The 14,675-nt window shown below is 37.7% G+C and overlaps 1 protein-coding gene across 1 annotated transcript in view; it reads left to right on the top strand.

Moving 5' to 3' along the window:
- Positions 1 to 14,675, top strand: part of SHOC1 (shortage in chiasmata 1) — a 101,286-nt gene that overhangs the window by 55,777 nt on the left and 30,834 nt on the right. The window contains exons 13-15 of the mRNA XM_089301639.1: positions 2,667 to 3,083; positions 11,007 to 11,135; positions 12,792 to 12,968. Of these exons, the coding sequence (XP_089157765.1) occupies positions 2,667 to 3,083; positions 11,007 to 11,135; positions 12,792 to 12,968 (723 nt within the window). The remainder of the gene's footprint in view (positions 1 to 2,666; positions 3,084 to 11,006; positions 11,136 to 12,791; positions 12,969 to 14,675) is intronic.

Raw genomic sequence — 14,675 nt, 5'->3', positions numbered from 1 at the left:
AAGGTCTTTCTTTTTTGCCGTTGGTTCACCCTCCAATGGCTGCCGCAGCAGGCGCGCTGCAGCCGGCACACCGTGCTGATCCGATGGCAGGAGCCAGGTACTTCTCCTGGTCTCCCATGGGGTGCAGGGCCCAAGCACTTGGGCCATCCTCCACTGCACTCCCAGGGCAGCAGAGAGCTGGCCTGGAAGAGGGGCAACTGGGACAGAATCCGGCGCCCCGACTGGGACTAGAACCCGATGTGCCGGCGCCACAAGGCAGAGGATTAGCCTAGTGAGCCGTGGCGCCGGCCCCCAGAATATATTTTGAAAGAGATTTTAGGTCAGGTTGCTAGACAAAAAGCAGGAAGATTTTATGGAGTCTTCAAATATCTAGATAATGTATTGAGTCTATAAAACTATGTAAAACTCTTAGGTTACCCATTTGAGGTTAAAATAAAACATTTAATTCATTTTAATAGCCAATAGAATTATAGTGATGGTGTAATTCTGAAGTTTAAGAAGCAATAACCATTTCTGGAACCCATAGCTAAGTTAGCAGGGTAGGGTACTTAAAGGGAAAATAGTAGAGGAAAATAACCAGAAATGAAATAATAAATAATCCCTATCACCTTGCTAACCATACTGTATGATCTCTAGATAACATCTCAGAGATTATAAATTGGTAGCACCCAAGTTCTATTGATCCCACTCATTATTAACTCATGTAATTACTTACCAACATTTAAGAGTTGGAAAATTTCACAAATATGATCTGTATTTTAATTTTATCTTTAAATGTTCAAAATCTGAACTCAGAATCTCAAATGGCAAGGTTATCTGGGGCCCTTAGCATCTTACCCATTTAGATAGGCCATGCACTCCCTAACTTTCCAGAGTCCTCAGCACTTATAAATTGATGGCAGGTGTTAGTTGGCATTTGATATAGCTCTTACACTTTTGTCATAGGCTCAGTACAGTTAAGAGAAAAGTAAAATGTTTCAGTTAAGATGAAAGTGAAATGCCTCAATAAAAGCAAAAACTAAATCAAAAAAATTTTAGATCACATTTTGGAGGGAAATAATAAAATTTTTATTATTTGAACACTAGCCATGTATGTGTTCATACATTTATATAATTTAGTTGGCCCTATAGGCATTTAAGGTTTTTAGCAAATCAACTTTTTGAAATGTAATTTACATGTAATAAATAGCACCCAGTAAACTGTACAGTTTGATACATGTGGCAAGTGTATGTGACTGTGAAAAAGCCACCACAATTAAGATATTTTAAAAAGTTTCCCTGTGCCCCTTTGGAGCCATTCTCCCTCCATCTCACTGCTCTTCCCCTCCAGCCTTCACCCTGGACTCTTGGCAATCACTGGTCTACTTTCTATCATTATATATTAGTTTTCTCTACTCTGGAATTTCATGTATGTACTCTTATGTATCTGGCTTCTTCCACTTAGCTTTTTAAAATTCATTCATGATGTATATATCACTAGTTCATTTCTTTTTTTATGAGGAATTTGAATTTCCTTCCCAGTTTTTTATTATTGTAAATAAACCTGCTATGAATGTTCTTGTACATGTCTCTTTGCGGACATATGCTATCATTTCATGAGTGAATGTCTAAAATTAGAAATATTGAGTCTCATGGTAGGTATATGTTTAATTTTATAAGAAACTAATAGATTGTTTTCCAAAGTAATTTCACCATTATACATTCTACTAGTGATGTGTGAGGGTTCCAATTAAACTATATCTTTGACAATACATGGTATTGGCAGTCTTAAATTTTAGCCATTCAAATGGTGTGTTGTGGCTTTCCATTGAGATTTTATTTGGCTTTCTGTAATGACTAATGATAAGGAGTATAATTTATGCATGCATTACTACTTTATATATTTAAAAAAATACAGCTTTGTTGATCTATAATTCACATGACTTACAGTTGACCTATTTAAAGTATACTATTCAATAGTTTTTAATATAATCACAGAGCTATACAATCACAATCCTGCTGGCTCACTCCCCAAATGCCAGAAACAGCCAGGGCTGGGAAAGGCTGAAACTGAGACCCTGGAACTCAATCTTTTTCTCCCATGTGGTCATCAGAGACCCAAAGACTTGAGCTATCACTTGCTGCCTCTCAGGGTGTATATTAGCAGGAAAGTGGAATGGGAAAGGGTGCCAGGACTCCAATCTAGCCACTCTAGTATGGGATATGGACATCCCAAGCTGGATCTTAACCACTGTGCCAAATGTCTGTCTTGCCAATTTTTAAATTGTGTTGATTTTTAAACATTGAAGAGAGCTTTATACATTTTGGATCCAGTTCTTTGTCAGTTGTATGTGTTGTAAGCGTTCTAGTCTTTGGCTTTCTTGGTTTGTAAGTTTTTGACTTGTAGTGTAACTGTTGCCTCTAAGGCTATGACTACCAATAAGGCTTTTCAGGAACTGTTTCTTTGCTTTGTTACTTAGCTCTTGTAGTAAGAAAACTAAGTACTAAATTTTTATCCTTTTAAACAATTTGTCTTATTCAGACTAACAATTGTTTTAAAACCAGGAAACAAAGTACTCTTAAGGATAAAATTCTATTAATAAAACAGTCACAACTAAAAGTAATCCTAATCAAATGCTTGTTTAAGCATGGAAATAATTTAGATATTTTTCATTTTCTGTTTTCAGCACATTTAGAGGATAAAAGTTGTCCTTCACCTATTATACTTATTAATGAGAAATCTACAAATGATCATTTATCACTTCCACGAATGAGTCTACCTCTGGCAGAAGAAGTAACAGATATGTGTTTTTCTGATGATGATATCTCTACTAAACCAGCAGCAGAAGAAGAAAAATCACAGAATGATCAAGAACTAGTAGATGGAATAACCCAAAAGAATGAAAATAAAGATCATTTTGAGTTTGAGTACACAGAACCTTCTATTGAATCACCTTCCACTTCAAGAATTAAAAAAACATCTTTCAAGAATTGCAAAAAACAGGATAACTATTTGGACCCTCTGAGTGACTTTATTATGCTGCGAAATAAATATACAACTTGTATATCAAGGACCAAAGTCACAGACAATGATGAAAAAAATGGTGGGTAATTTCATAATATTTTGGTATTAGTATGATAGGTTCAAAGAGTAAGTACATAATTTCTTGTACATGGTAAAGACTCAAAGCTCTTGTAAGTGAAATTACATAATTTTTCACAGTCAAGGAAAATGTCGTTAGTTCACTATACTTCTTTTACATATATGGAGATAGACATGAATATACAGATATGTGTTTTCCAAAAAATTTAAAAGTACATTTTAATTTGTAACAGAAGCCACTATTTGTAAAAACTTGCTATCTACCACATATCTATCATAGTCCTTCTAATTTTTGTTGATCATTCCACCATTCTTTTTTCTTTTTTAACTGACAGCTTTTTCCGTGTTTCTCCTTATTTTTTAGTGTGTACTTTAGGACTTTCTTTGTCCATTTGATTGCTTATTATTATTTCTAACATTATCAAAGGATTTCTGTTTGCATTGTAATTGTCTTACATTCACAGCTATGACCAAATCGAAAGTGTGTAATGTGTCAGATCATTTCACTTCTGGCAAAAAATTAGACATTCTAGAATAATTTTGATGTAAGTTGCCTTTACGAAGCAAATACAAAAATATTTATCTGAGCTAGAGCATAGCTCACTGTCCTGTATACTATTAAAGGACACAAGATTGAAACGTATAAGGGCCTTTTGAAAATCTGAATAGAGTTATATTACTTTATCATTCAGTATATTTTTTACAGTAAAAGACTGGGTGAAAATGCATAATAGTATTTAAAGATTTCAGATTTGTGTTCCATTATGTTTATATATATATATATATATGCAATTTACAGTTTTTATGTAATAGATTGACCACCTTATAACTCACCTTGGTAAGTTATAATTCTAAATATAACTGAGATCCTTCTAACCAATATTTGCACCATAATTCAAGCATAGCTTCTGCATAAATGAATGAGCAAAATATTAAGAATTATAAATGTGATACAAAAACAGGAATTTTTAAAAAGATTTGTTAGCTTCAGATTTGTTCATGTTTTCAGATTCTGCTAATCTTTGGCATAAAAGAGAACTCCACTCCAAAATGAACACTGATATGCTTTTCTGGTTGTCATACTTATGCTAATCTCTTATATAGGTATATTAATGGGGAGGGGATTAAGATGATGGAGTAGGGAGAGAGCTTACTGCTCTAAACTAGGAGAAGATAGTATTTAAAAAGTGGAAAGAGTGCAGTCTCGGGGAAGAATTAGGGAGAAAACAGCAGAGGAAAGCCTATGTAAATTAGAGGGATGCAGTGGACCTACATGGAGGACATGGATACCCACAACTCAGGACCTCAGCAGCTGAGAGCCTCTGCACCAGCATTGGAGAGTGAGGTGGGACCAGACTTCCAACAGCCCAAGCCACTAGTGATAAGGCTGCAGAAAGAGCATAGAGGGAATTTTGTTTGGAGCCCCATAGGGGATAGGGTACTTACCAAACTAGAGGAGAAAAAAAAAAAAGGAGAGACACATTTCTCTCTCCCCAGTCCCCCTGCAATGGGAGTCCTGTAACAAGCCAATAGAGAACGGGCATCATTTTGGACATATGTAACAGCTGTACCAGCTCATGTCCATGCCCGATGGAGACTCCCGAGTCTGGTAGGGAGAAACTTATAAGGAGCTGGGTGCTTGTGACTATGGGAGGCTTGTGTGCCAGGACTGTGAAAAAATTGAGGCTGTGTGGGAGGGCTCCTGGTGGGGCTGGGACTTTGGGAGGCTCCACATGCTCAGGGCTCCCTGGTTACCTGGTGAGGGACATTGCTGAGGAATCTGAGCTTATAATGAGGACTGCACAGATCCTTTGTGTGGTCCTTGGGACAAAGCAGATAAATATTATACCTACTGGGGCTGGTGCTCAGGCACTGGTCTATAGTATATGGACTCCAATACATTAGTAATAGGGGACTTCAATACCCTGCTTTCAGCAATGGACAGATCACCCAGACAAAAAGCAGCAGAGTTAATTGACACTATGGACCAAATGGACCTTACAGACATCTACAGAACTTTTCATCCTACATTTGCAGAATACATAATCTTCTGACCAGTGCATGGAACTTTCTCTAGGACTGACCACAAGCTAGGCCAAAAAGCAAGTCTCAGCAAATTCAAAAAATTGAAATAGCATGCATCTTCTCAGACTACAATGGAATGAAACTAGAAATCAGCAACTCAGGAATCTCTAGAGTATATGCAAACACATGGAGACTGAACAACATGCTCCCGAATGAACAGTGGGTCATAGAAGAAATCAGAATAGAAATAAAAAAATTTCTGGAAATAAATGAAGACAGCAATACAACATATCAAAACTTATGGGATATAGCAAAAGCAGTGTTAAGAAGAAAGTTTAGAGCAATTGGTGCCTTCATCAAGAAATTGGAAAGGCACCAAACAAATGAGGTTTCAATGCATCTCAAGGATCTAGAAAATCAATAGTAAACCAAACCCAAACTGGTAGGAGAAAAAGAAATAATTAAAATTAGAGAGGAAATAAACAAAACTGAAATCAAAAAAATACAAAAGATCAACAAAACAAAGACTGGTTTTTGAAAAACAGGAACAAAATTGACACATCTTTGGGCCAACTAACCAAAAAAGAGAGAGAGAGAGAGAAGACCCCAATCAATAAAATTAGAGATGAAAAAGCAAATGTAACAACAGATATCACAGAAATAAGAAGAATCATCAGAAATTACTACACAGAGCTGTATGCCAACAAACTGGGAAACGTAGAAGAAATGGATAGATTCTTAGATACACAAAACCTCCTAAATTGAGCCATGAAGACAGAAAACCTAAACAGACCCATAACCAAGACTGAAATTGAATCAGTAATAAAGACCCTTCAAACAAAGAAAAGCCCAGGACCAGATGGCTTCACTGCCATTGACAAAGCAGCTAAAACCAATCCGTGGAGCAAGGACAATCTCTTCAACAAATGGTGCTGGGAAAATTGGATTTCCAAATGCAGAAGTATGAATCCAGACCCTTGCCTTACACCTTACACAAAAATCCACTCAACATGGATTAAATACCTAAGTCTACAACCCGACACCATCAAATTATTAGAGAACACTGGGGAAACCCTGCAAGACATTGGCACAAGCAAAGAGTTGTTGGAAAAGACCCCAAAGGCACAGGAAATAAAAGCCAAAATTAACAAATGGGATTACATCAAATTGAGAAGCTTCTGTAGTACAAAAGAAACACTCAGGAAAGTGAAGAGGAAACCGACAGAATGGAAGAAATTATTTGCAAACGATGCAACAAGTAAAGATGTAATAACCAGAATATATAAAGTGATCAAAAAACTACACAAAAAACAAACAACCCAACTAAGAAATAAGCAAAGGACTTAAATAGACATTTTTTTAAAACTTTTATTTAATGAATATAAATTTCCAAAGTACAGCTTATGGATCACAATGGCTTCCCCCCCGTAACGTCCCTCACACCCGCAACCCTCCCCTTTCCCACTCCCTCTCCCCTTCCATTCACATCAAGATTCATTTTCAATTCTCTTTATATACAGAAGATCAGTTTAGCATACATTAAGTAAAGATTTCAACAGTTTGCTCCCACACAGAAACATAAAGTGAAAAATACTGTTTGAGTACTAGTTATAGCATTAAATCTCAATGTACAGCACACTAAGGACAAAGATCCTACATGAGGAGTAAGTGCACAGTGACTCCTGTTGTTGACTTAACAAATTGACACTCTTGTTTATGGCATCAGTAATCAATCTAGGCACTTGTCATGAGCTGCCAAGGCTATGGAAGCCCCCTGAGTTCACTGACTCTGATCATATTTAGACAAGGCCATGGTCAGAGTGGAAGTTCTCTCCTCCCTTCAGAGAAAGGTACCTCCTTCTTTGATGACCTGTTCTTTCCACTGGGATCTCACTCGCGGAGATCTTTCATTTAGTTTTTTTTTTTTTTTTCCAGAGTGTCTTGGCTTTCCATGCCTGAAATACTCTCATGGGCTTTTCAGCCGGATCCAAATGCCTTAAGGGCTGATTCTGAGGCCAGAGTGCTGTTTAGGACATCTGCCATTCTATGGGTCTGCTGTGTATCTCACTTCCCATGTTGGATCATTCTCTCCCTTTTTGATTCTATCAGCTAGTATTTGCAGACACTAGTCTTGTTTATGTGATCCCTTTGGCTCTTAGTCCTATCATTATGATCAATTGTGAACAGAAATTGATCACTGGGACTAGTGAGAGGGCATTGGCACATGCCACCTTGATGGGATTGAATTGGAATCCCCTGGTATGTTTCTAACTCGACTGTTTGGGGCAAGTCAACTTGAGCATGTCCTGAATTGCACATCTCTTCCCTCTCTTATTCCCACTCTTATATTTAACAGTGATCACTTTTCAGTTAAGTTTCAGCACTTAAGAAGAATTGTGCATTGATTACAGTATTCAACCAAAAGTATTAAGTAGAACAAACAAACAAAAAATACTAAGAGGGATAACATATCAAGTTGCTCATCAACAGTCAGGGTGAGGGCTGATCAAATCCTTTTGGCTAAGATCAAGTGTAGTATTTGTTCTTATCAGTTTAAATAGACATTTTTCAAAAGAGGAAATCCAAGTGGCCATAAGACACATGAAAAAGTGCTCAGGATAACTAGTCATCATGGAAATGTAAATCAAAACCACAATAAGATTTCACCTCACCCCTATTAGAATGGCTTTTATACTGAAATCAACAAACAACAAATGCTGGTGAGGATGTAGGGAAAAAGGTACCCTTATCCACTGTTGGTGGGAATGTAAACTGGTAAAGCCACTATGGAAGAAAATTTGGAGATACCGCAGAAATCTGAATATAGACCTACCATTATGACCCAGACATCCCACCCTTGGAAACTTACCCAAGGGAAAAAAATCAGTAAATAAAAGAGTTATCTGCACCCCCATGTTTATTGCAGCTCAATTCACAATAACTGACATGTAATCAACCTAATGCCCATCAATTGAAGACTGGATAAAGAAATTATGGGACATGTACACTATGGAATACTACACAGCAGTAAAAAAAAATGAAATCCAGTCATTTGCACCAAAATGGATAAATCTGGAAAACATCTTATTTAGTGAAATAAGCCAGTCCCAAAGGGGAAAATACCATATATTCTCCCTGATCTACAAGCACCTAAAAGGAAATCTGTAGAAGTGAAATTGACACTTTAAGAAGCAATGACTTGTGCATCCCTTGTCTTGACTGTTGAGGAAGGTTTTTTTTTTCTTCATAGTATTTGTTGAACTCTTTACTTAACATAGAGTTAATCATATGTGTATAAAGTCAATTGAAAATAGAGCTCAGTAAAAAATAAGAGTGGGAATAAGAGAGGGAGGAGGAAGTTTGTAACTGTAAAGCTGTATAGTTCTGCATACATTCCTACAGACTTATTTCTAAGGGTACATTTTAAAAACTTGCCATGGGACCCCAAAACCCATTAAGCTCAGTGGTAAAAATGCCATCTTAAGTGTTAAAGTGAATGTATAGATAGGATTAAGTGTTAAAGGGATCATATAAATAGGATCAAGTGCCTGGTAATAATAATAGAATTATAAAGGAGAAAATGTTCCAACATGGGAAGCAGTCCACACAGCAGACTCATAGAATGACAATTGCTTTAAGTAGCACTCTGACCTCAGAATCAGCCCTTCAGGCATCCTGGTCTGACTGAAAAGCCCATGGGAGCATTTCAAGCATGGAAAGCCAGATATTGTGCCAAAAAATGTTCTACATGAAGGATCTCTATGAGTGAGACTCCAGCAGAAAGAAACGGACCTTAAAGAAGGATGTACTTTACTCTGAAGGGAGAAGAGAACTTCCACTTTGCTTATGGCCTTGTCTAAATACTGAAGGAGTGTGTGGACTTAAAAGGCTTCCATAGCCTCAGAAGCTCATATTAAGAACCTTGGGTGGTCACTGACATTAAATTAACAACAGGCGTCACTGTGCACTAACTTCCCATGCAGGATCTCTGTCCTCAATGAGTTGTATCATGAGAGCTAACTGTAAAACTTGTTCTCAAACAGTTTGTATGTATGTGTTTGTGTGTGTGCATGCAAATTGTTGAAATCGTAGTATAGAGTTGTCTTCTGTATGTAAAGTTATTTGAAAATGAATCTGAATGGAGAATGGGACTAGGAAGGAGGAGGAGGGGTAGGGGTGTTGGTAGGAGGGCAGGTATGGTGGGAAAAATCACTGTATTCCTAAATTATACTTATGAAATTTGTGTTCCTTAAATAAAAATTTTCTTTGGGGGGAAAAATAGGTATATTAGTGACAGAAAATGAGGACAAACAACAAGAAAGTAGAAAAAGACAAAAAGAATTTTTCTAGTAAAAATGCTATTAATTTACAAAATAGTTAAAGAAATATTAATGTTACTTGGGAATGCTTCTGTACCCCTGATGTTTCATCAGTTATTATTATGTTCCTGGCCTCCTTGCCCCTTTATATATTCTTCCCTGAAGGGTGGAAAGATCTTCCTGAATTGTACATTTGAAAAGAAGAAGTTGGGCATAAGTCTCTGAAAGTGAACAGCCCAGAAGGAAAAAGCATTCTCTTCTATTTCTCTATGTCATGGTTCTTTCTTTTCCCAATGGGTAATCCTATCCCAATAGCATATTATGGTACTTGGTAGGTAACTCTGCCTAACTCTGGTATTTACTTAGCAAGCTCATTTGACTGTCAAACTAAGCTCTAGTCTCCAATTAGTCTTTATTAACAATAGTGGTAGTATCTTGGTATGTATTTTACTTTTTTTTTTTTTTTTTACTGCTGAATCAGGGGCAAGAAATGTTACAACTTATTAGGTTACCTTAAAAATTCCAATAATGAATATTATTTGGTCATATCTAATCCAATGTCTAGTTAGTTGAAAGTATTATTTGAAAATAATAACAACTAATTTAGTTTAATATATTCATTTTTATGTTTTTAGCCTTATATTTAAAACTCATATATTAAAATGTTTCAAGATGATAATATGTTTCTTAAGTTATAATTATATCATTGATGAGTAACATTACAATCTAGTTAAAATTAAAATATATATTATATATACACTCATATATATATATTATAATACATCAGAAAGAAAACATTTATTGAGCACATTGTTCCAATGATTAAATTACATATATAGAGATAAATGTGATACTGTTGCTGACCTAAGATGCTCATGGTATAATAGAGGACCTGTAGATTGTTCATTTCCATACCATGTGAGACGTGCCAGGAGAGAGGCATTCGTTAGAGTACTGAAAAATCAAAAAGGAGGAGTGCTTTGCTGGCCTGGTAGTGAAGGAGGTAGTTAGATTAGATTTCTATTAGAGGGTTGCTGGGAGCTGAAAGTGAGTAGTGAGGTCTAGAGACAGAGAAGGTTTGGGGAGAGGAGATGATTTAGTAGCCAACAAAAGAGTAAATGGAGGAGCTGATGTAGCAGGTTGAGCTGCCACCTGTAGTACCAGCATCCCACATGGGCACCTATTCAAGTCCAGCTGCTCCACTTCCTATCCAGCTCCCTGCTAATGTGCCTGGGAAAGCAGCAGAAGATATCTCAAAAGTGCTTGGGCCCTGTACCCACATGGGAGACCCAAAGGAAGCCTCTGGCTCCTGGCTTGGGCCTGGCCCAGCCCTGGCCATTGTGGCCATTTGGGGAATGAACCAGCAGATGGAAGACTAAAATAAGTTGTTTTTTAAGAAAAAGAACTGTAACATTTTTTAAAAAAGAGTAAATGGAAAGTCACAGAGAAATGAAGTAGATACTTATTACTTACGTGTTTTGGTGAAGAAATTTAATAGCTGTGATCATATTTTAGAAGACAGTAGTAAAGTAAAGCAACATTAAGTTTCTCCTTAACAATATAATTTTGTTTTTTATTAGCATTTCAAGATGAAGAAGAATGTTCATTGACTCTTCAAGAAGAAAGTCCTATTGTTTGTGGTAATAAAACCCTAGAGAAAATAATTCCAAAAAGGGGAGTAAATAATGTCATTGAAATTCAAGCATCAGGTATGCTACATGCTTTTTTTTTAATGATTTTATTTATTTATTTGAGAGGTAAAGTTACAGAGAGAGGGAGAGGTAGAACGATCTTCATCCACTGGTTCACTCCCCAAATGGCCACAATGGCCAGAGCTGGGCTGATCTGAATCCAGGAGCCAGGAGCTTCCTCTGGATCTCCCACATGGGTGCAGGGGCCCAAGGACTTAGGCCATCCTCCACTGCTTTCCCAGGCCATAGCAGAGAGCTGGATCAGAAGAGTACCAGCCGGACCTGAACTGGCTCCCATATGGGATGCCAGCCCTGCAGGCGGAGGCCTAGCCTATGACGCGCCCCTGCTACGTGCTTTTAAAATGCATTAAAATTGATTTGATCTGAAAGCCCTTTCCTCGATACCTAGGACATAGCTTATTTTCTATGTAATTTTCTTCACTTGTTTGAAAGATTTCTTCATTCCACTACCACTTTCAAGTTTTTTTTCGGATCTAGAATGCCCTGTTCATTGCCACTGCCCCTGTTCATTGCCCTACCTGAGTGTACTTAGTATCATCTCTTCCATTATTAAAACTGCTGCTGCTTCCCTCCATTCAACAGAGAAAAACGTGTGACTCTGCAGACTCTTCTGCCTAGCCTGGAAAGTGAACTGCTAATGGTTGCTCCCCTGTTCTATTCCTCACTCTCAGGGTGACATACAAAAGTTACTATCAGTTCCTATATTGACTCATATTTTTGTTCTGCTGCAAAGAATATTCTTTGACTTCTAAAGCATAGCCTGCTTAAGAACTGCATGCTTATTTTTAAGATCAGTAAGGAAATAATGACACTAATCCTCCAGTGTCTTTTTATTCTTTTGGTTCAATTTTATTTATGCTCGCTTGATGATTTTGCAAATCTTTAAATAATCATATCCTAGTATAAGTTGGAAATAATTAGTCATTGTCACAAATTTGCCTAAAGGTTGTAAACTAAAGCTGGAGGAAGGAAAAGCAAAAAATACTACGCTTCTCTTTATGTGACTCTTCCTAGTTTACCATGTTAGTTACTGAATAAATTATTTCTAACAAATAAGGGAGCCATAAAATTATATAATTCTACAGAGGCTGTGTGTTTTTATTAGTCTATTTAGAATAAACATCCTAAAATAAATCTCTACACTATTTCATTATTTTTTTATTTTTATTTTTTTTTATTATTTTTTGACAGGCAGAGTGGACAGTGAGAGAGAGAGACAGAGAAAGGTCTTCCTTTGCCGTTGGTTCACCCTCCAATGGCCGCCACGGCCGGTGTGCTGCGGCCAGAGCACCGCGCTGATCCGATGGCAGGAGCCAGGTACTTCTCCTGGTCTCCCATGGGGTGCAGGGCCCAAGTACTTGGGCCATCCTCCACTGCACTCCCAGGCCACAGCAGAGTGCTGGCCTGGAAGAGGGGCAACCGGGACAGAATCCGGCGCCCCGACCGGGACTAGAACCCGGTGTGCCGGCGCCGCAAGGCGGAGGATTAACCTAGTGAGCTGCGGCGCCGGCCACTATTTCATTATTTTTAACTCAGAAAAGAATTTGTAAAGATGTTCACATTTCCTTGAAGTAACATGTTCAGTTTTATCAAAATTGTTTATCAAAAATTTACCCTAACAAAATATTACTTTTAATGATTTTGTTTTTGTAGATAGCCAATGCAAAGCATACTGTCTTCTAGAAGCAGCAGCTGCTCCTGTCTTAAAAAAACTTGCATGCCTCTGTCCTTTCCCTGCTGCTAATTGGAAATTTGCTACTGTTATTTTTGATCAAACAAGGTTCTTCTTAAAGGAACAAGAAAAAGTAATAAGTGATGCTGTTCACCAAGGTGAGGGCAAATCAAAGTCACATTATTTAAAATTATATGTGTTTGGATTATTGTATCATGCTGGTAAAAATTAAGCATAGAAGATTCAGATATTAGCCATGGAAGAAGGCATAACTGTAAATTCATCTTAGTTTGTTTCCCTAAACCTGTACTGAAGGAACAGCTATGTGAACAGAAAAAGATAAGAAATATTATCTGGTATTGCTTCTTAATAAGCTCCTAACTGACATATATTGCTTGACAAAATCCTATAGCAGAAATTAAATTTACCCTATTGTTATAATCTGAAGCACACAGTCTCCTCTGGTAAGAGCCGTAAAACAAAATTGATTTATTAAAGTCAACCCTGGAGTTTTGTTTTTTTTTTTTTTTTTTTGGCTAAGATGGAATAAAATAGACCAGATTTATATAACAACAACAAAGACAAAAATACATGAAACCAGTTTTTTAGACCTCAAATATCAGGCAATATCTCAGTGATTTCTGAGAGACAGGAAACAAATGAGGTTGGCCCTACCGATACCCTAGCTTACTACCTTGGAAGAGTCGCCAAACCATGACATAGGGAAGGTACCTGAGGCAGAATCCAGTGGATAATTTGAGTTGAGGGAACAAAACAAGAGTCCAGGGGAACCAAAGTGGCTAGAGTTCAAGAACAGGATATTAGAGAGGACAACATCACATGGACAGTCCTAGAGATGTGCACAAGGACCCTTTTGAGTATTTGGCGGAGTACTGATCAAATAATATATGTGAGGAAACTACCTATGGCTGGGGAAACAAACCATTTGAAAGGATTAGAGAGAACAGTGTGCTGCAGTCACATAGAGCAGGGAATAATGTGTGTTCCCACCAGCCGCACTAGAAACACTCATAATTCATGGGAATGAAACACAGTACCCAGAAGAGTCTTGCCTTATTAGTGGGGAATCATTATCCATAGATTGAGCACTGCTGTGGAGCTGCATAACAAGTCATGAAAGCAAGATCCAAAGGATTCAGCTATTCCCAAAGAACTAAACTTTGTTATCCATTTTACCAACTGGCTATTTTTTCAAAGTAAAATCTGCAATGTCTGGCATCCAATCAGTTTAACAGGCACACGAAGAGTCAGGAAAACCCAACTCATAATGAGAACAGTCAATCAAAACAAACCCAGAACTAACAAAAGTAGTGGAATTATGGAGAAAGAAACTGGTAATTAGTCCAGGCCCAAGAAAGGGGAAAAATAGGAAACTCACTGTTGTTTGGTGGCATTTTGAAATCTGAGCTCCTGCCCCATTCTGCCTACTACCATTTACTTTTCAGAGTCCTCAGATACTGTTCCATGTGTTCTGTCTTGTGTTTATAAGTGTTCTCAGTGAGAAAGATGACATGGAGTGTGCTTATTCATCTCACCTGGAGCCTACTTGATTTTATTTAGATATTGATTGATTGATTTGAGAGGGAAAGGAGAGAGAGAGAGAGAATGGTACCAACGGCTGGTTCACTCCCCAAATAACTGCAGCAATCGGGGCTGGGCCAAGCTGAAGTTGGGATCCAGGAACTCAATCCAAATCTCCCAAGTAGGTGGTAGGACCCAGCTACTTTAGCCATCACCTGGTTTCACTCAGGGTGCACATTAGCAGGAAGCAGGAATTGGGAGCGGAGCTGGGACTCAAACCCAGGCACTCCAGTTTGGGATGCAGTGTCTCAATCAGCATCTTA

This window comes from Oryctolagus cuniculus, chromosome 1 (genome assembly GCF_051225735.1).
Source record: "Oryctolagus cuniculus isolate XC-2025 breed Fujian yellow rabbit chromosome 1, ASM5122573v1, whole genome shotgun sequence".
NCBI lineage: Eukaryota > Metazoa > Chordata > Mammalia > Lagomorpha > Leporidae > Oryctolagus > Oryctolagus cuniculus.
Note: the sequence above shows the minus strand (reverse complement) of the source record. Positions and strands in the feature narration are given on the sequence as shown.